At 43.7% G+C, this 26,258-nt stretch overlaps 1 protein-coding gene across 1 annotated transcript in view; it reads left to right on the top strand.

Annotated features, from left to right (window-relative positions):
* Window positions 1–26,258, top strand: part of MYOF (myoferlin) — a 157,856-nt gene that overhangs the window by 49,574 nt on the left and 82,024 nt on the right. The window contains 14 exon segments of the mRNA XM_032609332.1: window positions 6,606–6,772; window positions 7,416–7,544; window positions 10,448–10,510; window positions 10,596–10,646; window positions 12,376–12,406; window positions 12,880–12,995; window positions 13,648–13,774; window positions 15,640–15,743; window positions 17,577–17,645; window positions 17,743–17,786; window positions 20,302–20,384; window positions 22,488–22,526; window positions 24,581–24,705; window positions 25,790–25,906. Of these exon segments, the coding sequence (XP_032465223.1) occupies window positions 6,606–6,772; window positions 7,416–7,544; window positions 10,448–10,510; window positions 10,596–10,646; window positions 12,376–12,406; window positions 12,880–12,995; window positions 13,648–13,774; window positions 15,640–15,743; window positions 17,577–17,645; window positions 17,743–17,786; window positions 20,302–20,384; window positions 22,488–22,526; window positions 24,581–24,705; window positions 25,790–25,906 (1,265 nt within the window).

Genomic DNA, 26,258 nt, shown 5'->3' with positions numbered 1-26,258 from the left:
CTTTTCATTGCCTGCCTCTGAGACTTTCCCCATGACAGAGGGGTGGGCTGACTCAGGCCACTGGCTTGACCTTCTGAAAACCTGTTACTTTGCCAACTTGATTTGCCAGATGTCATTTAACTTGACTGGAGCCTACATCCCCATGACCAGAATAAACTACTTTTAAAATCTCACATCTATTTTTGAAGAACAATCTGTTAAAAGTATACATTGTTCAATGCTAGAAGTGCAAAAAAAAAAAAAAGAAAAGAAAAACATTCATAGCTAGAGTTGGCCACTTCAAATTCATTTCATTCCATGAACACCAGAGTCACTTTGCTTGAAGTTAAATTCAATCTGGTTCAGAAAACGTTTACTGATACCTGTCTATAGAGCATACAGAGATGAGAAAGGTATTGTTTGCCACCAGGAGCTTGTGTTTCAGTAGAAAGGTAAGATATAAACATGAATAACTATAGGTCAGAGCTGAATCTAATAAATTCCTCAAGGGAAGACTAAGCTAATTATTATGTGGGAAACAATTTCTTAGAGAAAGTGCTTTTTCAGCTGTGTATTTCAACTGTGTATCCTTACCGCCTAGTACAGCACTTGGAAAACCACAGTGTCCAATGAATGCATGGTTGATTGAGTGAATGAATGAGTGAATGATGGATGAGCAATAGATATGGTTTAAATTTTTGTTCAAGAGGCGCATTTTGGTGAACACTAGTGTATAGGCCAAAGTGACTGATTCATTCAGAGGAGTAATAAAAGGGAAGCATGTTCTTGAGGGCTGGGAGTGCCAGACTGAGACATTTGTCCTTGATGAACAGACCTTGAGGATCCATGGGAAGTTTTCTGAACAAGGCACTGTCTTGTTCAGAGCTGCCCTGGAACGTGATCAATGTGTTAGAACATCATTGCAGGCACTGTTTGCACGATTAGGTCTCTAATTGGCTTTGTCCAGCAAACTGATTGTATTAGGCCATTCCCCCCCCAACCCCCGCAGGTTATTTAGGAAAGTTGAAGTGATGATAATAAACAAGTGGCTCTTTAATTTTAGAGACATAGTAAAATCATCGGGGGAAATCTTTAAATGTGCAGATTTCCAGCACCTATCTCCAGAGGGTCTAATTTAGCTGATCTGAAGGGGAACCCCCCAATCTGTATGGTTAACACGAGCTTCCAGGAGATCCTCATGAAGGCTGATTATGGAGCTCACTTTGAGAAGCCATGGAGTTGAGCATTTTATCTGGTTAACATTATCTTGTCCTGATCCAGGCAGAGCTCTTTGGGCAGCATTTCCAAGCTTGGCTCACAGCCTCCATCAGTCAAAGGTAGATGCTGCCAGAATTTCCCTGCCAGCCTGTGTTTGCATCACTGTTTGGTTACAGGCACTTTTACGGTACCTTTGCTTTGGTCAATGTATTGGAACTGTTCCAGAAGATTCTCAGGGCCCATATAGTGCCATTTACCCAAAAATCAGAGTGAAAGGTAATGAATTGCTTATGGTTGAATGCAGATATTTATTTATATGACTTTTAGCATGTGAGAAACCCAGCAAAGTTATTATTCAACATTCCAGCTAAATCGGCATATTATCTCCAAAATGTCTTCATGCTTAGAAACTTACTCTCTCGTGTTCTGCTTTGTACTTTTTAACTTCCACTGATGATACCATACCAGCCTTCTCCTGATTTTGCAATGACCTTTGGCCCAAGGTAATTAAATTCTGCCTTAACCAGTATGACCATTTAACAAGACCTCGTCATGAGAAGCAAAATTAATATCACAGGAAGAGATTGGCATTCTAGGACTCTGGAAAAACAGGGTTGCTGTGGGGAAATAGTAAATATTGACAAAACAAATAAAGCAAAAATATTCATAAAGAAAGGCGTCTCCATCAAGGAATGGAAGAGGATTAGGTGGGATCGTGGCCCAATTGGTGCTTAGGTGGAAGAGATGAGAGGCATGGGAAGTGTTTGGATAAAGAAGCCTGCTGGCTAGGGTAGTCCTAGCCACCCTGATTGCCTATTTTCTCTGTGAAATAAGGAGGAAGGTCGCTAGCTGATGGTGAGAAGGATAGAGAGAATGTTGGAAGCTTTCAAGGTGCAAAACAGGTGGGAGTTCAGAACGGTGAAGGGATTTGACCTTGTTGGCTAATCAATGGCCATATCAAACCAGGATTTAGGAGAACTTGGACATAGGTACTTTGGAAACATGGTAGGATAGCTGGGCAATCCTGCGAGTCCACTGAAGGTTTGAGATCATGCAATTAAAGTGACACTAGTCAGTAAGGTGTGTGTTCAAGTTCAGTTACCTTTATGAATGAGTATAGTAAGTGGAGAGTCAAATGAACCAGGTGAGTACGATGAAGTGAGGGGAAGGGAGGGATTGAGGGGCACTTAGAGGAGTGATTGCAGTGTTAGATCCCAGAATCTAACAGGTTAGGAGAAAAGGACATGAAGTGGGGGGCAGGGGATGTGATGTGGTCCATAGATTGGGGCAGCCTGTGTGACTGCACACTGTGGACTGGAGTCATAGAAAGAACAAACTGGAAAGATACAAAAGATGGCCACTGGAGTCCTGTCTACAGAGAAACTCAGGATGTGATCTTTTTGAGAATAGGGTCTTTGCAGATGTAATCTGTTAAATGAGGTCATACTGGATTAGGGCAGGCCCTAAATCCAATGACCGGTGTCCTTATGAGAGTAGGTGAGAACCCACAGACACACAGGGGAGAAGGCCATGTGACAACAGAGGCAGAGGTTAGAGTGATGCAGCCATGAGCCAAGGAACACCAAGGATTGCCAGGAGCCACCAGCTACTAAGAGGCAAGGAAGTCTTTTTCTCTAGAGACTTCTAAGGGAGCATGGCCCTGCCAACATCTTGATTTTGGAATTCTGGGTTTTGGAACTGTCAGAGAAATTTTGGTTGTTTTTTTTTTTTTTTTTTTTTTTTTTGTGGTACACGGGCCTCTCACTGCTGTGGCCTCTCCCGTTGCGGAGCAGAGGGTCTGGACGCGCAGGCTCAGCGGCCATGGCTCACGGGCCCAGCCGCTCCGCGGCATGTGGGATCCTCCCGGACTGGAGTTCGAACCCGCATCCCCTGCATCAGCAGGCAGACTCTCAACCACTGCACCACCAGGGAAGCCCAAATTTTGGTTGTTTTAAGTCACCCAGTTTGTGCTACTTTGTTACAACAGCCCTAGGAAGCGAATACAACCAGCAACTTCCTATTCAGTCAGCAGTTCCTAACTTTTGCCTTTTGTGGTCATGAAACACTCATACTTTGTAGATCCTCTTGGCTGTGTTCCACGGCATGCCTGGGTCTCAGTATGGGGCAGGGCATGCCAGTTCAGTGGCTAGTGTTGGGTAATTTCACAGCTTGTGCAGAAGGGTGTGTTTGGCAGTGCCGTAAGGGCCCTGGTCATTCTTTGTGGAACACTTAGGGTGTTAGCATTGTTTAATTTCTGTGCAGCTTCCTGCCACATAAAGGGGCGATTTCCTGCTCAGACAGCCTTTTGCTGCTACGTAGAGATGCAGGTGGTAGACAGGACTTGGTGTGGTTTCCCTCTGATCCATCCCTTCAGCCTAAAGTCTGACAGTAGAAGTTTCCAGAAGAAATTGGCCTTTGCTACCTGCAGTCTGTTTCTGGAACATCCATCAAGAGCTTAAAGAGGATTTGTTCAGAGTCCAGCACCACAAAGGGCTACGATTTACCCCTTCTTTTGCCATAAACAACCGCCAACCCCAAGTGGAACAGTCCACAGCAGGGAGGAAATCTCACTTGGGCCCAAGGTGGTCCGAGAAAGTTCATGTTAGTTGTTGGAGGAGCCTTAAAGTCATGTGGCCCAGCCATTGCCCAGTCTGGAACAGGTTTGCACAGGGGAGCCTGACTGTCCGTGCTTCCCCGAGGCTGGTGCCAGGGTTGGGAAGAGTGCCCTCCCCCCTCCAGCATCTGGGTGCCCTCTCCCGCGAGCCTTGTGGGAGCTTTGCCAAACTGCTGGAGAACTCTAGAAGGCTCAGGCAGGGGTCAGGATGTCCTCATTCGTTTGTTTCCCCAATCCACATTCATCAAGCCCCTGCTATGTACTAGAAGGGTGCGTGTCAGGCACAGGGCAGGTACAAAGAAGGAAAGGGCAAGCCCCCAGCTTCTGAAGAGTGGATGGTAGTGGGGAGGCGCACAGGTTAATAACAGGTACAAGACTGGGGAGGACTGGATAGAACAATGTGTGGTAGACACGAGAGGGGGGACTCACTCTATCCGGTGGGGGTGGTGGGGACAGACCAAGACAGTATTTCATCTGGAACTTGAGGGAGGTGAGGAACCTGCCTGGTAGAGAAGAGGAAGGACATTCTGAGAGCTTGAATCCGGGCCCCAGGCAAACCCTTCTTTTGAAGCCTCTTAAAGAATAGGGAAGAGGAGGCCCAGGTTATCACGCAGAGGTAGCTATTCTCCGCTTGTGGCTTCTGTGGGGTTTCCTGGTGTCGTGACAAAGATGTTGAGGAACTAGGAGCACAGCATCACCTTCACCTTCAGCCTGGTTCTAGATCCAGTCTTAAACCAGTGAGGGAGGGCAAAGATGTGGTCTTGGTTTTAGCTCAGCTCCTAATAACCTAACAAGTTGCTTCAGCTTTCTGGACCTCAGTTTTTCTACCTATAAAATGGGGTGAGGGGCAGGTTAGATGAGGATCTTTAAGGTCCCTTCTAGTCTAAATTCAGCGGGTCTGTGACTCCTTGAAAGACTGAAGTGTGGCTCCAGAGAATGTTGGGTCAAAAGAACCAGAGGGCTGAGGAACAGAGCGGGAACGCACACTTGATGAATTGGAGACAAAGAGGGGGGCCTCGAAAGACCCTGAAAATATTTAGTCAGAGTGCCAGCAGGAGAGCTGCACAATTCAGAGAAGTATGCGTGGACCGACCCTAGTGTCCAATGCCATGGAAGGTGAAGCATGTGGATTCAGAAAAGGGCCCTGAGCTTGGCAACAAGAGGTTCACGGTTGACCTTTGCAGAACAAGTGCCGGGCTTAGATGGGACGAGAATGAATGGAGGGGTGGTGAGGGGAAAGTTTCCTCCTGGACTAAACTCTGAGGCAGTACACTGGGGGGACCTTTTACTTCCTTGTGGTCGCCCCTTTCTTACTCTAGGCCCTGTCCCCTGTGCTGCTCACTCGCTGCCCCCCACCCCCGCCCCTTAACTGCTCGCTAGGAAGTGCTCCAACAAAACTGACTTCTCAACAAAACTAAAAAAAAAAGAAGAAAAAGGAAGAAAAGATTAATTTGCTGGGTTGTGCTTTGTGCCAGGCACGGTATTAAAGGCCTTGCACATAGATTAATTTTATTTTTACAATAATCTAGTGGTAAATACTATTATTTCCCCCTTTTTACAAATGAGGAAACTGAAACAGAAATTAAGAGACTTACTCAGACTCACATAGCTCAAAACTGGGATTCCAACCCCAACAGCATGACTCCAAAGCCCAAGCTTTAAGAGCCATGCTACACGGCGATTTCATGGAACTAATTCATACTATGATGTGAGTGACCGGCTGATGACTCCATATTGAAATTGTCTCCTACGTGATCTTGCATTGTAAAGGAGGAGGTTCAAGATCCAAAGGTAGGGAGTGCAGATGCTGGTATTTTTTAGACAAGGTAGTTAGTTGGTCTTCTAGTCTCTCTTAAATTATATTGTACAGATTACCAGGAGTTCAAACTTTTTGTCTATTAAGAAAAAAATAACTGACGTTTGTCATTGAGTTTTAAAGAGTTTGTGAATAATGAAAAGGGGAGATATAGAAGGCAGAGTTGATTTTTGTTATTTTAGGAGAGAAAGATCTGTGTATATCTGAAGGCAGAGGGGCGGTCCCTATGGGGCAGGAGCCACTGGAGGTACTTGAAAGGGGGGACATTTAAGGGGTCCCCAAAGAATCAGCAGGGAGTGGGATCTCAGGCATGGGGAGGGGGTTCACTTGAAACACATTTTCCCCCTGAGTGTGAAGAGAAGCTAGGGGACAGATGTGTATGGAAGTGACAGACCAGGAGGATGAAGGGAGTGCATGATGACCAGCTTGGTCTCCATGGCAAGAACCTGGGGGTGAGTTTCTCATCTGCCATGAGGGTGGAGAGGGCATTTGCGAATCAGGAGGCTCAGGCAGAAAGGAGACCGTACAAAACCTCATGAGTAAAGATCTAGAGAAAAGATCTGTAGTGGGAAGGGTGGAGTTGAAGTATCCCCTGCAAGGCTTCAATTTTCCCCGGCCTTTCCCCACCTTGCCGTCCTACTGCAGGAAGGCCCCTGACCTCAGGCAGGGTTCCCAGGTTAGAACTGAGTGATTCCTGGCTGGGTCCATTCGCACCATCTCCTCGCTCTCCCCATGGCCTCTGACGTTCCCCCGTCACCCTGAAGACAGCCTGAATGAGTGCTCTGATGCATGTGAACACATTTTCCTAAAGAAGCAGTATCTGAGTCACAACTCATCCCAAGTCAGTGTCACCAGGAAGTGTCTCCTTCACCTGCTGCCTCAGGAACACGGAAAACCCTCTTGGGTCCAGGAAACCAGAGTGTTCCGATGCATGCAGGGTGAGGGCCATCTCTGACTGATCCCTTTTTGGTGTTTTAGGAGAAGAAGAGGAGGGTGGCGGTGATGAAGACGGGTTGGACAGTACGGTCAGGGGCCCAGGGCCCAGGGGGCCGGGACGGATGGTGTCGGAAGCTCACCTTGCCCGGAGGCTCACAAAAGGGAAGAACAGCCGGTGGATGCTGTCCAACAAGCCACAGGACTTCCAGGTAGGAACAGCCCGAGGGGCCGTATTCCCATTGTACCGACACTGTTGTCCAGCTTCTGGCAATTGTGGTGTTGCCGGAAGAGCTTCTGCCTGTGGGCAGTGGCTCAACTAATAAAAAGAGATGTCAGGGCACAAACCCAATAAGAAGAGCTCCCCGTCTTTCTTCTGCAAGCAGCAGTAGATGTAGTCAATCCACATGAGGCTCTTCAGAGAAATAAAATCCCCTTCGGTGGTAGGAAAGAGCTAATCAAAGAATAGAGTCACAGGTATTGTGTTTTTCACAGCTCTGGCGACTTCCTTGGGAGACAGCCATGGATTGAGTTGGTACCTCTCAGGGCTCAGGAAGACCAAGTAGGAGGCTGGGGTCTGAGCAGCAGCCTCCGTCGTGTCCTGTGCTTTCCTGGGCCAGCTCTGGACTATTGCAACCCCACTACTGATCCTGGTTTTTGCAACCCAACCCCAGTTCCCATCATGAGAATGAGCGCAGGTGGCTGCCCCCAGTCTGCAAGCACAGGACATTGCAAGGCTGCGCTGGCCTGGTTTCAGCGGTCCTGACAGTTGAACGAGCTGAGGCCACACCTGAGGATTCTCTTACATGCCGTGCTGGGAAAGGCTCAGTGACGACTCCTCTCCTGTGCTTGTAGATCCGTGTCTGGGTGATCGAGGGCCGGCAGTTAAGTGGCAACAACATCAAGCCTGTGGTCAAAGTCCACATCTGTGGCCAGACCCACCGAACAAGAATCAAGAGAGGGAACAATCCGTTTTTTGATGAGGTAAACAGGTGAATGCATGTCCTGCTCTGTGAGTCTGTTTTATTTATATGCACCTTCCCGGCTTCCACCCACCTCTCCCCAGTTCCCTGTGGGAGGGGAACACCTGTGCACGCACAGTACCAAGTTCCGGTGTTAAACGTTCTGCTCTAAGAACCACTGGGTCTTGAAATCAAGTGGCCTGCTTTGTCGCTGGTTCTCAGAGCTGCCAGTGTCTTTCCGCTGGTTTTGCAACAACTTCTGGAGGGAGACCTTTCTAATGGGTCCTTGCAACCCTTACGATGGAGCACACAAAGCACTTACACCTGCCTTTGCTCTTTTTAATTAGCAGATGTCTCTGAGGGGTGACTCCATGTAACTAAGTAACCCGATTTTCAAAGGTGTCAAAACCTACTTGACTATAAAAATAATATAGGTTAAAAAAAGCAATTATGAGCAAAAAGGGTTTTTTCCTCCATACTGAAGTTGTAGCCTGTTCTGTTGACCTCTTCTGCAACACTCCTCAAAAATACTGAATACCTTGACAGTTGTCTTCAATGCCACAAAACTCCACGTTTAGGGCTCTGAAGAGAAATGATAAGTTTGGGGAATTTTTCGGAGTCCAGCCTTACTCTGCTGAGGAGATGCATTTCTGAGGTTCCTTGGGTCTCATGCTCTGGTCTCTGAGGCCAGGCCCTTGGTACCACAGGTCCTCTTAGTTCCCTACAGCTTGTAATCCCAGCCCTGGCTCTGGTGTTGGGTTTTTTCTGACCTCTATTCACAAAAGGAACCGGTTTCTTCCATGTGGTGCTCCTGTTTCTTTCCCTTTGTTCAACCTGGACCCCAGCTTTTCAAAGGCCCCGTCTTATTCTCACCTCTAACTTCTTCGATGAATTGCAGGCAACAGCAGGCAGCTAGGTAGTGTCAAAGCTAACACAGAGGTGGGTGCATATGGAGATGGGGCACTGGAAGTGGACTTCGGGAAAGGCTGGGAGAGAGTCACGTCGGAGGACAAGACAAGATTGCAGGGAGGATGAGATATGGGACGACTTGATGCCTAGAGCGTAGGACCCATCCGAGTGTTTATAATGCAGGACAAATATTTACTCAATCTCATTCTGCAGGAATCTCCAGCTCAGAATTTTCCATTTTAATGAATTCTTTTGAGAGTAGATCTCTTGGTAAAAGGGAAGAATCAAATAACTGATTCTCAGACCAATTCATAAATCAATAAAAGGATTTTACTAAAAAATCCCTAGTTTACACACATATTCTTAACCAAGTGATTAAACTTGGTATCACCAATAATGGGACAAATGGACATGTGTGTCCTGATGTGATACAATGTAAGTAATCAGCGTCATCTGTGTCATTTCTTGTCCAATGGTCAACTTGAATCTAACAATGAGGAAAAATTGACAGAAATCCAGATTGTGAGATATTCTGCAAAGCAACTGGTCTTGATAGAAATAAACAACAAAAATAAGCCAGGAGTATTGTTCTAGATAAAAGGAAACTAAAAAGATACAATAACCACATACAATGTAAGACCCTTGAGTGAATCCTAGATTTATTTATTTACTTATTTATTTTATTCTAGATTTTTAAAAGGCTAAAAAGAACTTTTTTCAGGAAAATTGTAGAAATTTGAAAATTGACTATGTTACATGTTAAATTTCTTGGGTGTGATAATTATATTATGGTTTTATGAAAAGATATCCTTGCTCTTAGGAGATGCATGCAAATGTATTTTTAAGGAGTGAAGTGTTATGTTATCTAGAACCTCCTTCCAGATAGTTCAGTTAATAAAAAAAAGTGACAAAGCCAAAAGCTAGTGTCCCAAAACAATGACAATTGGTGAACATAGGTGAAAGATGGTGTTTATTTACAATTTTCATTTTTTTCTGTGAATTTGAAATATTTCTGAGTGAAAAGTAGAAATAAGTCTCAGTTTAAGTAAATGCTCAGTCTTTCTCTCTTAGGACGAAAGTTTATTGGCACATAAACTTTGGCTTTACGGTACAACCTTTTTATACCCAATTTTCGTTTCCCAGGAATCAACCTTAAACTTAACTGTAACAATGAGTTAAAATGTGGTCTCTACCGACTCTACTGAGGCCCTAACATTATCTAATGGGCAGAGTTGGCTTTAAAGGTGTTTTGTTAGAAAGAACAAAATTGGAGTCACTGGATAGAAACAATAGCGCTAAAAATGGAAGAGAATTAACCTCAACTTTCCAGACATGCAAGCCTTAAGCACATGAAATAACCTTAGATCTCTTTTTTCCCCTTAATTAATTAATTTTTTGGCTGCGTTGGGTCTTTGTTGCTGCTCAGGCTTTCTCTAGTTGCAGCGAGCAGGGGCTACTCTTCATTGCGGTGGCTTCTCTTGTTGTGGGGCACGGGCTCGCGGGGCACGGACTCTAGGCACGTGGGCTTCAATAGTTGTGGCACGCGGGCTCAGTAGTTGTGGCTCGTGGGCTGTACAGCACAGGTTCAGTAGTTGTGGCGCTCGGGCTTAGCTGCTCCATGACATGTGGGATCTTCCTGGACCAGGGCTCGAACCCGTGTCCCCTACATTGGCAGGCAGATTCTTAACCACTGCGCCACCAGGAAGTCCCTGCCTTAGATCTTTAGTTACCTAGTAGATGTCTGGTCCCAAATGAACAACTTTATTTAGTTAAAAAAACACTACAGTTGTTACTTTTTTTCCTTTTTCTGACATGCAGAGTTTAAGGTGAAGCTCATGACACTTAACCTGAGGGCCTTTTCCAAGGTCCTTCAGTGGGTTCACGTGGTCACACCTAATTTGGGGTTGTGTCTTGTAGTTTTTTAGGAAGGCCCCCCCCCCAAATTGTAGCATCAGATCCCACTAAACCTTAGACTACCCCTGCTGACATTGAAACATTTTTCTCTCGTTTCGACAGTTATTTTTCTACAATGTCCACCTGACTCCTTCTGAATTGATGGATGAGGTCATCAGCATTCGGGTAAGGGGGCCACGGAGTAGGAGGGTAGCGCTCACTAACTGCCGGATGAAGCCGATAATCTTTCCACTGCTCTCCTTTCTTCCAGGTTTATAACTCCCATTCTCTGCGGGCAGATTGTCTGATGGGGGAATTTAAGGTGGGTGTCAACTCTCTGTTTCATTCAACTTACATCAGAGATGGGCACTTTCATAATGAGGAATCTGATTCCCAGCCAGGTCTCAAGATGCCCATCTTGGTGACATCTTAAGGTTATGTGTAAGGCATTGATGCTATGATTGTTGAGGGCTGGACATGAATGCCTTGGGCGCTAGGAGCCAGTTGAGTGTCCCCTGACCTGGGTCTAGTCAACTTCCAAAGTACAGCACTTACCAGTGTCCTAAAGCAAGATGCCCAGAAACTGGCACACCAGGGCCCTTCACAGAGTTCCTGCTGTGGATGGAAGCCAGTGAACTGCTACAAAAGGAAGGGTGCTTGACTGTGGCAAGAAGCCCATTACCCAGCTCCACTTGCCAGTGGCCCAGAGCTCTATCTACAAAGCCAGTTACTGTAAACCTGGAGTATGAAAGGCAAGTCAAACCAGGGAGGAGAATCAAGATGCTTTTCCACGTAACTCACACTGCAGTTAACGACAAAGACTTGGTTGGTGCCTTCTCAGCAATTCTACGTGGAATGGGCTGCTTCTTTTTTTTTTTTTTAATTTATTTTAATTTATTTTATTTATTTATTTTTGGCTGCATTGGGTCTTCGTTGCTGTGTGCAGGCTTCCTCTAGTTGTGGCAAGCGGGGGCTACTCTTCATTGCGGTACACGGTCTTCTTATTGCGGTGGCTTCTCTTGTTGCAGAGGACGGGCTCTAAGCGCATGGGCTCAGTAGTTGTGGCGCACAAGCTTAGTTGCTCCGTGGCACGTAGGATCTTCCCGGCCCAGGGCTTGAACCTGTGTCCCCTGCATTGGCAGGCGGATTCTTTTTTTTTTTTTTTTTTTTTTTTTTGCGGTACGCGGGCCTCTCACTGTTGTGGCCTCTCCCGTTGCGGAGCACAGGCTGCGGACGCGCAGGCTCAGCGGCCATGGCTCACGGGCCCAGCCGCTCCGCGGCATGTGGGATCTTCCCAGACCGGGGCACGAACCCGTGTCCCCTGCACCGGCAGGCGGACTCTCAACCACTGCGCCACCAGGGAAGCCCACAGGCGGATTCTTAACCACTGCGCCACCAGGGAAGCCCTGGGCTGCTTCTTGAAGGAAGGAGCTCCCAGTCATTAGAAGTCCTAGAAGATGATCTGGGTCTGGCAGACTGTGTTCATACACTGTCTGCCACCAACTAGCCACATGTCAACCTCTGTGATCCTTAGTTTCTTCATCTGTAAAATGGGATCATTGTGAAGACTATGTGAGATAGGATATATAAAGCACCTAACACAGCACTTGGCATACTGAAGTGCCCAATCAGTGGGTATATTAGTATTAGCATTAATCACTTGGAGAAAAAGGAGGAGGAATACTGGATAGGTGATTTCCCGTAGGGTGACCAAAGTCCAGGTTTGCCTGAGACTGAGAGGTTCCACAGAATGTGAGACTTTCTTTGCTACTGGAAAAGTCTCAAGCAAACCAGGACACATTGGCCACCATGTCTCTTCCAGCTGTAAGACTAGCTCATTCATTCAAAATGATGGATTGAGAGCCTTCTATGTGTCACACGTCAGGCCAGGCATTGGGTATACAGAGAGGGTAAGATGGAAATGTTGGATCTCAAAGAAATTTGTCTAGTCAAAAGCCTTATTTTTAAGTGTAATAATAACGATGGTTTCTAGAAGTGACAAAACTGATTTTAAAATCTGTTTGAACTACTTTAAATTACTTTTTCCCCAGATTGATGTCGGATTCATTTATGATGAACCTGGTAAGTAATGTTCTCCCATGAACTTGAAGACTCTGAGAATCTAGAAAACTTGAGGGATCAAGGAGAATCAAAAAAATGTTTTTCTTGATTGAGAAGAGGAAAGGATACTTAGTGGGAATTATGGTAGTAGCAGTTTAGCACGGATGGCTTTTGGTTTTTTTTAGTGGTAATCATCCAAATAGTAACGAATAGATAATTTCTCTCTTTTGTTGAGGGTATTTTAACCTTTTCAAAATCAACTTATAAAACCAGTGAATAGAGCTTAGAGTCTTGTTTAAGTCACACCAGGGCAGGACGTGGGTGGGGAGTTAGGGCAAAGCAGAGGACATTAATATAGAGTCTCAGCTGGGGAATTTGGCATATCATGAAGACACATTGGAGGACATGCTTGTTTATCTTACCACAGAAGAAATCACAGACCTGTCAGCTTCTCTTTAGAGTATCCCAGTCATTTTACACCTTCTTTATTTTAGGTCATGCTGTCATGAGAAAATGGCTTCTCCTCAATGACCCTGAAGATACCAGCTCGGGTGCTAAAGGCTACGTGAAAGTCAGCATGTTGGTCCTGGGAACCGGAGATGAGCCTCCCGTGAGCCCCAAATTCTCTACCCTCTACATTTTTTCCACTAAAAAAGAGGGCTAGGAGTTAAGCCAGTGGGCACCAGTAGTTGTGAAATGGAGCCCAGCTTTCAATGAGTAACTCCAACCCTCCAGTTCCTCCAATTTTCCAGAAGTTGTTCTTTTCTTCATGACAGAAGTATTATTCCAGCTCACTTAGGCTCCTTCCTGGTGTCTGAGTCAGTTTTTCATTCAGTAAAGATACGTGTGTTTTTAAGACTTCCCCGCATCACTGCATCTACAGAGCATGGCTCCCTTGCACAATCAGGCATCGCTACCTAAGGGGACAGTTGTTATTCTAGAAAATTGGGCAGCAAGCCAATGGCCAGAGAGAAATGAGAAGAACTTCAGGAGCTATCGCTCTTTCTCTCTTTCTCTACTATTTAGTGCTCAGAAGATTACAAAAGGACACATTATTTTCTTGTAGTGTATTGATCAAAGAAACATGAGCATTGATTTTGTAGAGCAGTTTTGAGGTTGAATTGGTGCTGAACTCTTAAGCCCAAAACACAGGAAATCCTAATGAAAACAGTTCTGATTGGTTTTATTTTATAAGCACCAATTTGGCTTCTTCAAGTTCTGCTTTCCTTTGTGTATAATTTGTCATCTTGTGTCCCCAATAGCCTGAGATACAAGATCGTGGTAATGACAGTGATGACGTGGAGAGTAACTTGTTACTCCCTGCTGGCATCGCCCTCCGATGGGTGACCTTCCTGCTGAAGATCTACAGAGCAGAGGACATCCCCCAGAGTACGTATCGATTTAATCCTGCCCCAGGATTGTCAGTTATCTGCGTGATTAGATGTGTTAAAATCATACTTTGAATAGTGATCGGTGCTCCCGCTGTATGTCTTCCTTCTTTTTTTTTTTAAAGATTTTCTTGAAGGAGACATTAACTGAAGCATATGCTAATTGCCTTCCTTAGCAGTAGTTTAGGGTAATAACTTCCTGACTACAGTAGGCCTCCGTTCTTTTTTTTTTTAATTTTTATATATTTTTGGCTGTGTTGTGTCTTCATTGCTGCGCGTGGGCTTTCTCTAGTTGTGGCGAGCGGGGGCTACTCTTCGTTGCGGTGCGCGGGCTTCTTGTTGCAGTGGCTTCTCTTGTCGCGGAGCATGGGCTCTAGGTGCGTGGGCTCAGTAGTTGTGGTGCACGGGCTTAGTTGCTCCGCAGCATGTGGGATCTTCCCGGACCAGGGATGGAACCTGTGTGCCCTGCATTAGCAGGTGGATTTTTTTTTTTTTTTTAACATCTTTATTGGAGTATAATTGCTTTACAATGGTGTGTTAGTTCCTTCTTTATAACAAAGTGAATCAGCTATACATATACATATATCCCCACATCTCCTCCCTCTTGCGTCTCCCTCCCTATCCCACCCCTCTAAGTGGTCACAAAGCACCTGAGCAGGCGGATTCTTAACCACTGTGCCACCAGGGAAGTCCCTGTCTTTCTTTTAAAAGGCCTGCATGGAGTTATTTTCATTCATTTTGGTCCCACTGAAAGCTACCCAAACAGGTTCATGGGGCAGCCTATTGGTCATGACCCACAGCCATTATGGAGCCTCTGGCCCATTCATCTCCATCCCTTTTCTCTTCAGGGTTCCCCATCTTCCCCTTATTCTAGAGAATACCAAACAGAGGTCAGCAGTCAGCACTGCCAACTCCTTTCATCCCGAGTGAAACTGAAATTTTATAAACAAATAAATGTGTTTGCTATCTGATTATTAAAAATGGCTGAGCAAAAGGTGGTTAAGTGCCAGTAACTAGAAGTCTGTCACTGTTATATTAAGAGACTGGATGCATTTAAGAGAATTGCTTAGAGTGATTCTATTCACAGAGGCTAGCCCGATTACTCCTTTGTCCTTGCTGAGGACCAAGCATCCTCTCTGCCTAACCCGGCCTGTCTGCTTCCTGCTGGGCCCTGGGACGTAGGACCCCTCTCCCAGTCCCCAGGAGGCAGCACCCACTGTACAGGCCATGGAGCACTTCAGGTTTTGCTACTTTCCTGGGGAACACCCCCCCCCCACCTTGTTTAACACCCTGTACTGCCTCCCCAGACCGTCTTTCCCTCAGAAATATCTTAAATGAAGTGACTAAATTAAACCTCACATTATATGGCCTACTTGGGCCTATTCAGCTGAACTCTGTTCACTTTTAAGTTTGTTAAAACAGAGGCCTGCTGTTTGTAGCTGATTAAACAGAATATTTATGATTATGCCAAATTTCCTTGAATTTCTCAGAAAAAGTCAGATGAGGCCTATATGCTGACCTAAGGAACCTTTTCCAAATTGAAACTAGGCCTGAGTTTTTGAATTGCCTCTTATCCCACTTGGATGGACTTTCTTTATTCTACTGTTTTCCTCAATAAATGATTGATTCTCAACATAATAATTTACTGATTTCTTTTTCAAGGTGCTCCTGTTGATTTTCTCTTTCTCTCAGCTAAGACAAAAAGGATTTCTGCAATCCAGTGCCACTGGTACTTGCTACTTTTGAGAATGATTCTTGTTGCAACTGTTTTTCTGTACAGGAGAAAATTTTTAATTTTGCTGAGTGATTTCTGTTCTTTTAAGAGAATCAAATTTAATTTCTGCTGTGTGACATGTTGCTTTCCAGTGGATGATGCCTTCTCACAGACAGTAAAGGAAATATTTGGAGGCAGTGCAGATAAGAAAAACCTAGTGGATCCTTTTGTAGAAGTTTCTTTTGCTGGAAAAAAGGTTTGTATGTGATCTAAATACAGATGCCTCTAGAAACACATTTTTAAAACGCCGTGCTTTCCTTGCAGTGATTTCTTGCTTATTCTTTGTTAAATTAGCCCCCTGATGAGCTGGGCACTGTGCAGAAACACAGATTATCTGAGTCTGAACATGCCAGACTTCTCCAGAGGTTTATTTCGGAGTGGAAAGTATACAGGACTCAAAGTATTCGGTCTTTTGGAAGATTAGAATAGTGGAAGTGATTTCCCAGGTCTGAGCATTATCTTACTACTAGGCGAAGTCCCTAGCCAACAGTAATGATCCCTGGTAAATGTGGTAGAGGACAGCCCCCAGTACCCAGCTGCCCACTCCTGTCGTGTTTCTCACCACCCACGTTCCACTGAGCTGCAGAAACTAGACAGGCAGGGGAACCCCATCCTAGTCCTCTGAAAAACCTGGGGGACTCTTGGTGTAGGAACACCTGTAACTACCATTTTTACCTACAGAGATGGTCTAAGATTGGAGAGTGGGATTCCATAGTATTTAGAATAATGATGTACCATGGATAGTTCTGGGCATGAGGAAGTAGCATCTTCTAATTAGAGCCATGTGAAAGTGAGATTTGGCAAACTACACACACAGACTGGGTTATGTCCTAGGAGAGTCAGTGGGAGATGGCAGAAAAGTTCTCAGTTCTGGAGCTAAATGAGGCCAGATTTAAATTCAGCCTTGACCCCTGTCCATAGGGAGTGAAGGCAAATTCCTTAACCTCTGAGTCTCAGTTTCCTGAGCTATATGTGAGGATGATGATAATCTCATAGGATTGTTGAGTTAATTAATTGGGGAATTAAACAGTGTAAGCCTACTAAGTATCAGATGCTGTCCCACGAGCTGGGGATAAAGAAGTGAGCGAGACAGTTGAGCGAGACAGTCTTTGCAGAAAATAACGCAGTGGACAAGAAGTGATGGGTGGGGTGTTGGAGGCGTATCCAGCTAGGTTATCAAGTGGGACACCTTGGAGGACGTGACATTTGAGCAGAGGCCTGGATAATGCAGACATATGGGGGGGGAGGGGGGGCTTCCAGGCAGAAGGAAGAGCAGATGTAAAGGCCCCAAGGAGGATACACATTTGCAGCAAAAGAATGCCAACATGACTGGAGTGGAGCGAGCAAGGGACGAAACTGAGATGAGCTCAAAGAGGTGGGGTGAGGGGGGCAGGCAGAATATGAATCAGGACTGCAAGTATACCTGGGGAGCTGATGGAAGATGCTACAGAGGAGTGACGTGAAAGTGAGGAGGCAGGAGAGGCAGTGCGGATCCAGATGGGAACCAGCCGCAGGCATCCGGGGGAAGATGGGATGACAATAGGCGTGTCAGCATTTACTAATGGATTGGATGAGGCATGTGAAGGGAGGAGAGGGGTTGTGGCTGACTCTGGTTCAAGCCTGAACACCCTTGTGAACAGCAGTGGAAAGAGCAGCCAGTTTGGGGAGCAGGGAGAAGGGCTGGTGGGCAGGATCAAAAGATCTGTTCGGACGTGTTAGTGTAGAGATGCTTATTAGACAGCATGTAACAAGTGCTCACTAAATGTTAACTCTTGCATCATTGCACGAATCCAATGTTAGTAACCTGGCGATTGAAGACTAGCTTTTTATGCATAGAAGAAGCAAAGATCAATGTTAAACCCGTGTCGTATTTTACCAAATTCGTATCAAGAAAAATAAACTTTAACGAGGATACCAGGTCTATAACTTACAAGTAAACTGCTAGAGTCATAATCCACTATGCATATATTGTAAACTTTTCGAAATTAGAAACTTGAATACCTACTGTTTTGTTTTGATAATTTTACAGGTTTGCACAAATATAATTGAGAAAAATGCAAACCCTGAGTGGAATCAAGTCGTCAATCTTCAGATCAAGGTTTGACTTTCTTTTCTTTTAGAAAAAAGTAAGAATACTTTGTTACTGAGTAAGTTGAGAACTAACTACTTTTTTTTTTTCTGTTTCTCTTTAACAGTTTCCTTCAGTGTGTGAAAAAATAAAACTAACAATATATGACTGGTGAGTTAAAAAGGACTTGTGTCTAATTCAAAATTAAAGAATTAAATATTTGGATATTGAGAAACATTACTTCAGATGGTCTAACTCTTATTTTTAGGGACATTTGCTTTTTCTTTCTTTCAGAGGGAAGGGGTACACTGCTCCTGGAATTGGGTGTTTTCTTTAAAAATAATAATAGTGGCTGTTACAGAAAAGCTTTGGATATCTTGGTTCAACTGCTCACAAACAAAAGGAAGGAAAAATGATCTGAATATAAGACAAGAAATCGAGATAAGAAGTCAAGGCTTTACATACCATTAGGCTGTCCAAAATAGGCTTCAGAAATGGAGTAAACTATTTCTTGGGAAGAATCACCAAAACATTCTGAGAGCTATTCTTTGTTATTGTTAGAAAGGAAAGTAGACAGAGCTCCCTATCTGAATGCAAAGAAAATTCATTGAAATTTTTTTTTTTCATTGAAATTTTTTGATGGACTTTGTACTAGACCAGCATCCCAGCAATGACTGGCCATAATGAGGCCATTCTTGGGTATGTTCTAGTTGGATGAGGCATTCAATCGACAGGCCTTAGCTCCCTGAGAGTGGAAATGGTAAATAGCATCATCGTTGGCACTGGCATCATTACCACCACCACCACCACCACCACCATCATCATCATCAATGTTTATTATGATGTTAGCTGCTGTGTTTTGAGCACTGCTAAGTGCCAGGTGCTGTGCCTCTTGCCTTCCCTACATTATTCCATTTAGTCTTTAGAGTAACCCTATGGAATAGAGACTATGATTAATTCATTTTACAGACAAAGACTGAGGCTCAGAGAAGTCAGGTGACTTACCCACAGTCACACAGATAGTTAGAGACCCAGTTGGGTCCCCATCCTGTCTGGCCCTGGTTTTTCCTTTGGCTAAATGTATTTGACTTTCATGTTCGTAGCCTCTTGGCACTATGGCAACAAGGCACTTTGGGAAGAGGGGAGAAGGCTTTCTTTATTCAGTAACTACAGCACGGTTCATTGAGGGTCGTGAAGAGGCCTGAGGCCAAAATGCCCCTTCCGATGAGCGTGAGCTCATTTTAAGTTACTTGGGACCCCTAGTCGACACTCTGAAGGTGCTCCAGGGGCCTCAGGAACTGTCAGGAGTGTGGGCTTGGACCCTACATAGATCAGGTAACCACTCTGGCCTACAGACTCTGCAGTGGGCTGATTGCTAGCTGAGCCATCCCAGAGTTGCCCGTGGTCACAACAAATGGTGGGGTTTTTCCCTGACCTAGTCTGCCCTCTCCAGAGCAATAGTAGACTAGGGTGTGCAGAGAGACCCTGTTTATCTGGGGGAATCCTTGGATCCAGATCTTTGGTTACATACCCTGTAGGGTATTTACACAACTGAGGGAAAGCTAAGGATTCTTTAAATGTAGTCCAGACTCTTCTGGACGGACAGACAGGATGCAAGGCCCACGCATGTGGCTTACTACCTAAAAATAATTTTTTCTCCTGTATACTGTGTTTAATTAGTCACTTTCTATAACCTAATATTATACTATATAATGTATAATATTATATATAACATATAATATTACTATAATATACATAATAATATACTATAGTATAAGCTTTCCTCAAAATACTGAATGAAACTTTCTTCCCCCCCACGGGATCCTAAACTTTAGAGTGGGTGTGACACTAGATGGAATAGAGAAGAGAAGAAGTTAAACAGAGGATGTTATCAATATAAACCTTGTGTGTTACATGTACTATGTGCCCAGCTATAGACCATTTCATGTTAGGCTCACAGACTCTCTAAGATACTCACAGAAATATACACAGTTGTAGGTACTTGTAGTGGGCAAACTTATCCCAACCATATAGATAAGATTTAGGTTATAGGCAAGCAAATGAAGTCAGAAAAATAGCATCTATCACACAGTAGATGTTCAAGAAATGTTTGAATTGAAAGGGAACTTTTTCCCCTATGAAGGACCCTTAGAAATAGCCCACTGTTGTTGTTAAACCATCATAGTAGTCAGTATGAACATGATAAAATAAGATACATGCACTTATTCTATGTAATGAGATTTTTATTACCCTCATCATGCTGTGTGCCTGCAACTGATCTATTCACTTTATGACAATGGTACTGAGTGTGGCCATAGGCAAATCCCTTGACCTCTGTAAAAATCTCAGTTTCCGTAACTGAAATGAGTTGTCCGACTAGATCAGTTTTTCTCAGGGTACTTGGGGGGCCATTTGAATCAGAATGGTCTCAAAAGTAAGACTCAATAAAGCCTCACTTTATTGAGTAAAGTGAGAGAATTTGAGACAAGGAGATGAGAGGTGGTATGGGATGCAGGGGTGGGGAGCGGTGGTGGTTTCCAAGTGGTTTTAAAGTACAGTGAAGCTTGAGGCCCACTGGACAGGAAGATTTCTGAGGTCTAGCGTCTTTTCCAGCTCTCTCTTATTATTGTTGAGACGAAGATATGTCTTCATAGGTGGAGGTCTTAACCTGTTCTTTTATACGCAGGGACCGTCTTACCAAAAATGATGTCATTGGGACAACGTATCTGCACCTCTCTAAAATTGCTGCCTCTGGTGGGGAAGTGGAAGGTGAGTCACACAGCAGAGCAGGAACGAGACAGGGCGGAGAACTTCTGGAGAAGGAATGAACTGGGGTAGCCACCTGGCAATGGACTTGGTTTCTGAGAAGCCAAATGTGATGAGCCTAGTGAACCATTTCAGTGATGTTTTGATGGTGGCCAGCAAAACAATTGATTAGTAATTAATAATTGAGGTAACTATCAATTATCTGAGTTAAAAAAATGTTTGCTTTCATGCTTCAATCCAAAAACTCTTTCCCAGTACCTGTTTTACAAATTTTTGAGCGTCAATACGGAGGGTACCTTTTGTTTTTAAGAGTGGCATTGACACCAGTCCACCCAAATATAAAATAATGTTCCCTTCTTTACTGACTTCCTTGGCAGGAACAAGGTCAAATGGCACTGAACCATGTACTGTCCACTCCGGATAATGTGCATTTTGTTTTTATGCATTTTATGCTAACAAGCATTGATAACCAATATACCTTTGTTGTTTTTCATACTGAGAACTAATTGCCTATACTTGGTCTGAAATTGTAATAGGGAATTAAGACGGTAAGAAAAAATGTAGTGTTAACACATTAATAATATGAGCAGCTTATTGTTTGTTACCAAAATAAAATTCTTGTAAATACCAGTAAATTAAACACATTGAGTAAAAGTGAGAGAATTTGAGACAAAGTTTTGTTTTAGGAAACCTAAGGGTCCTCTCATCCTTATCTTGTTTAAGAGAGGACTTTATACGTTTTTAAAAAGATACTGTAAGCCAAGCAATAGATAGTATGACCAAGAACCTGAAACATCTTAGAGATTTGATGAAGAAGATATAGATTTCCTCTCTCAAGAAGAAGGAAAAAAAAAAAAAAGGCATTAGAAAATCCAAGAAAAATAAAGAGCTGAACCAAGAAGATAATAGTCCAAATATAAAGTCAGGTGTAGCATTGTTTTAAGCAAATGATAGAAGGTGAGAAAGAGATTCCATCTAAACATTCTCTGCTAAGTGGCATAGGGGACCATGCTGCTGGACCTGTACAAAGGAATGGAATTACAACTCTCCTTTTCTCTGCAGAGAACAATACTTATTATAATGTGTTGTTATAATGTGAACGCTATTGTTTAAAAAATTTTTTTGTTAAACCTGTAGTCAGGGCTCTAAACAGAAGGTGAATGTCATCGCCTCTTACAATGTAAAAGTACAGAAGATAGAGCTTAGAAGTGAAAAAAGGAAGGGGAGAGGTGGGGAAGGGTAGACATGCTATTAGCCTCTTTTTATCAAGTGAGGGATGCAGATATAAAGGTTAGATTAAATCATAGGTTAGATAAAAAATTGGTTAAAGACTAGATTAAATTTATTGGTTAAAGGCAACCAATAGAGTGATTAAAATCATGCTATAACTATATGGGAGGGAGGGTAAAAATTACTTAAATTCATTTAATTTAGCAGAAAGTCATTAAATAATTACCTAAAAATAATTATTCAAGAAATAGTGGAATAAGCATTTTTCTTAGTGACATGGTGGTTAACATCCAGCACAAGTGAAGATGAATAGTTACGAACAGTGTCAGCCCCTGTCTCTGATGCCTTCTCTCATGCAGGCCTTGCGGACAGTCCGTAAAGGGGTCTCAAATTAACAATGAGCAGCCGCCAACCTCCCCACCCTGGAAGAAACAGAGAATGTACCTTAAACTATAAACCTTTGCTCACACAGCCTTAGGCTAAATTAACTTGGATTATCTGGTCTTAGTCCCAACTAAATTAGACGCAGGACAAGTAAGTGTTTTATTAAAATCATGAAATGTTGGTAACTTCCCCAGGCCTCCTTTGATGGTGGGAAGCTACTTCTCTGATGCTTCACTGCCTTGGGGCTGACGAGATTGGGTTATTTCATGCGTGATGGTGCTGCCAGGTGCCACAGAAGTCTTGAGCCATTTTGTTTTTAACCAGTGACATTTGTGTACATTACAAAAGGGTGATGTGATTTGAGTCTGGATTTGGGATTTTTCTGGTGTTGCTAAACCACTTACCTAGCATCGGATTTGATTAACTTTTTCACTGTCTCTTTTATAAAGTCCGTGTTTCTCTTGTTTAACCAACCATATTTTTACTACGTAGATTTCTCATCTTCGGGATCTGGGGCTGCATCATATACAGGTTTATGCTTTGTAATTTTGCTATCTTCTAGATCTTTCTGTTTACTATTATCTTATGAAGAACTTATCAATTGATTGCCTTTAGCTTTTAGCTTTTTTATTTTTTTCTTACGTTTTGCTGTCTTAAAAGTAGTTTTGCTACAGTAACAATTTTTGTATTAGTATTGTATGGTTGTCCTGCAAAGCTAAGCTTAAACAAATGTGCTAACCAGGCTCTGCTACATGCCTGTGTTTTCACCTAGATGCATACCATCCTGGCTTCATTGTAAATAATTGTATAACACTTTTTTGTTATTGTTGTTTATGGTCTTCATCTTCCAACTCTTTAGGATCATAACATGTCCTTGGGTTTGCACAGCACTCGCCATTCTTTGCAAGTTTGCTCAGTGCTCTCACGCTTGACCTTACAACCCTGTCAGGGCAGGTGTTGTTACCCTAATAGATGAAGACTTTGTGATTTAGAGATAAATAAACGTGATAATCCCTGCCATGCTAACCACCCAAGGTCGTAGTGAGAGGGAAAAGAGATACTGCATGTAAGAAAGTTTGCAAACTGTGCAAAATTAAGGTTTTATCATGTGCCTTTATGTTATTGGCACGATGACTCATTCTTGTTTGTTTTTAAAAATCAATCTCATTATCTTATAATCAGACTTTATGTGAATATTAAGTAGTCCTTAGGTTTGTAACAAACTTGGCAGATTTGGTCACACTTCACTCCTTCATTCATTTGTTTAACCAATCAAAAAATATTTATGTTGTAGTACTCCAAGACAGAACGAGGACTGGGTGCTTAGGGAGTCAGAATAAAACATGCTTGAATATTACCCCACCTACCAAAGGAATTTATAGTGTAGTCACAGAGATGAGCAACTATTTAAGGGTCAAAAATTAAAATATAAAATGATAACTTAATAGAAGTTCAAAATGCAAAGGAGCCTCAAAAAGGTGGAAAAGATTGCAAACTACACGTGTGTATAGTTTGCTCAACTGTTTATTAATCGGCATTCTGCTCACCTGCTACTTCACATTTATCTTTCTGCCTTAGTTTTAAGCACAGAGCTGGAAAAGGGCCATAGACGTCATCTGGTCAACTTCTCATCCATAAAGGAATCGTTTTGACCATATCCTGAAAGATAGGCTGAAGTCTTGGCCTTAACATTTCCTCTGTCCCCAGTGCAGTCTGTCCCATTGTTTGACACCACTAATTCACAGAAAGATCTTCCTTACTTTGAGTGAACCAAAGCTGGCTTCTTTGTAGCTCCCAACAGCGGTCCTTCCCCTGCTTTTGGAAGCAAGTCCATCCCTCCTCCGTATGGGAGCCATTCAGATGGCTGGAGGCAGCTCCTATTATACATCCCCATCTTCACCTGCAGTCTCCCTTTGACTCCGCTATTTGCTTACATTGCCTGCAGTGCCCCTCCTTGGGGAGTAGCTCTTGCTAAGACCAGGTAGCAGAAATACGGAGCATATTGGACCCTCATCAGAGATAGAATGTCATGAATGGAGACTTCACATTGCTTATGAATATCATACGGTCATAACCGTAGGCAGACAGTTCATTGTTATATGTAAAAATTTTAAATGTCTTGTATTTTAAAAATCATCTGCCAGATTTATACTAACTACTTGAGACTAAATGATGTTTTTGGAGAACAAATAAAATTAATCTGATATACATCATTTAAATGACTTCCCAAAACCATTATAATCGTTACCCCAGTTGCCAATGACATGTTCACCACAGTGCCAATTATAAACTTGCAAAAAATGTGAAGATCAACTTCTTATTCTTTCATTTGAATAGCATCATCTTTTTGTAAGAATAACATAAGTTTACCTGAACTGCCCCCTGAAAATGTTTTTTATTTAATGTTTTATAGCAATAAGATAAGGGAAATACGGCAGTTCTCACAAGTGTTTACAATTTGCACTAATACAACTAACTCACAAAATGGAGGAAAACAGTCTTACCCAGCTAACTAATAACTAATATTTATTTCAACAGATTAAGTGTTAAAAGCCTAAAATACTAATGATGATGTTATCTCTCAGCAAATACAGGAGAAACAGAGGTGGGCTTTATTCCAACTTTTGGACCTTGTTATCTGAACCTTTATGGAAGCCCCAGAGAGTACACGGGATTCCCAGATCCCTATGATGAGCTAAATACTGGAAAGGTTAGTTCTTCAATTAAGGTTTGTTATTAATGAGCACCGATTAATGCGATTCCTTCTTCTAATGGTTATTAATCAAGTCTCATTTAGGGGACAGCCCCCCACCCCCAGAGACCCACCAGATGACTGATCAAGTGTTGAAGGATGGAAGTCTCATGCCCCTCAAGTCCTAGAATGCAAGAATAGGAAAGGATCCTGGAGATCATCTAATGTGGCAATTGCAAATGCATAGCTTGGCCGTTCCCCCATCCTAGACTTAAGGCAGATGTCAGTAATCAATGTTGGCTCTTTCCAAAAAGCAAATGTGCTACCTCAGAATTCCATTCAATGCCATGTTCTAGGAATTTGCCAAAAGACTGGAGGTGACATGCTTGACATTGCTATCCCTGATCCGATCCAACCTCTTCATTTTATAGACAAGGACCTGGAGACCCAGAGATGGGAAGTGGTCGTTCCACCACATTAGAAGCCCAAGTACTGTCAGTTAGTTAGCTCCCAAAGCCCACCGAAAGAGCGAGGGTAGAGAGAAAGCCCTGGGGATGGGGGTGGGGGTGGAGTGGAAGCTTTCACTTCCTCTCCAGAGTGTTCTGTTGCCAACACTGCTTGGTATATTGGGAGGAGTAGCCACAATTAATACTCACACTCAGCCACACCCAGAACATCTTCCTCTTTTGTTTCCTGGCTACTCTGAGACTTGCCCTGGTTGCCAACATGGCAGCCTCCCTTTTCTGAGGAAAGGAGCAAAGTTAGTGCAGATAAATGCAGAGCTGAAGTTGGGTGAGGGAGACTTCGAGCCCCTTCCACTCCCACCCCAGCATCTGGGAACCCTTTCTGGATCCGAGCATGACTCGAAAGCCCCTGACACCAGCCATGACTAAGATCCCTTTCGGCCCCGGCTCTCTTTGGGATCCTTCCTGAAGTCGTTGGCTCTTCTTTCAGATACCAAAGACCAGCTGAGAGAGTTGCTGACTGATTGATTTTGGGAAGGAGAAACTTAAAGTTGTAGCTGGATGAGCCCAAATAGAGGGACAGATCTTTTCACTGTTGTTCGTGCCTAGAAAACTAATGCTGTGCTGTTGCCTTTCAGGGGGAAGGAGTGGCCTACAGAGGCAGAATCTTGGTTGAATTAAGCACTTTACTTGAAAAGACACCCCCAGATAAGAAGCTTGAGCCCATTTCAAATGATGACCTGCTGGTTGTTGAGGTAAACGTTGGAGTGTGGGCCGTGTGTGGTATGGAAGGGGTGTTACAGAGGGTTGGAGGTGGAATGGTTAGTGCTGGCCTGCCTGAGCCAGCAGGCCTGAAGGGGGCATCCAGGGACTGAAGGGTCGGCTGTGGCAGAGGTGGAGAGACGGGAGTCATAGCAAGTGTTGCTCCACACCCTCTTGGTCTATCTACCACAGCCCTGTGGGGGTGATGAGACTTGCTTTATCTTTGAGATGTTACTACCCTACTGAAAACCAGCAAGAGCGGTGATACCCCCAAATTTTGAATGGCCTGTTTGCTAACTGGGCTTGGGTGTGTCGTGGGGAGGAGGCCACAAGAGCCGTTCCAAA

The sequence above is a fragment of the Phocoena sinus genome, chromosome 16 (genome assembly GCF_008692025.1).
Source record: "Phocoena sinus isolate mPhoSin1 chromosome 16, mPhoSin1.pri, whole genome shotgun sequence".
In the NCBI taxonomy this organism is placed as follows: domain Eukaryota; kingdom Metazoa; phylum Chordata; class Mammalia; order Artiodactyla; family Phocoenidae; genus Phocoena; species Phocoena sinus.
This window is presented reverse-complemented; position numbering and strand designations above follow the sequence as displayed.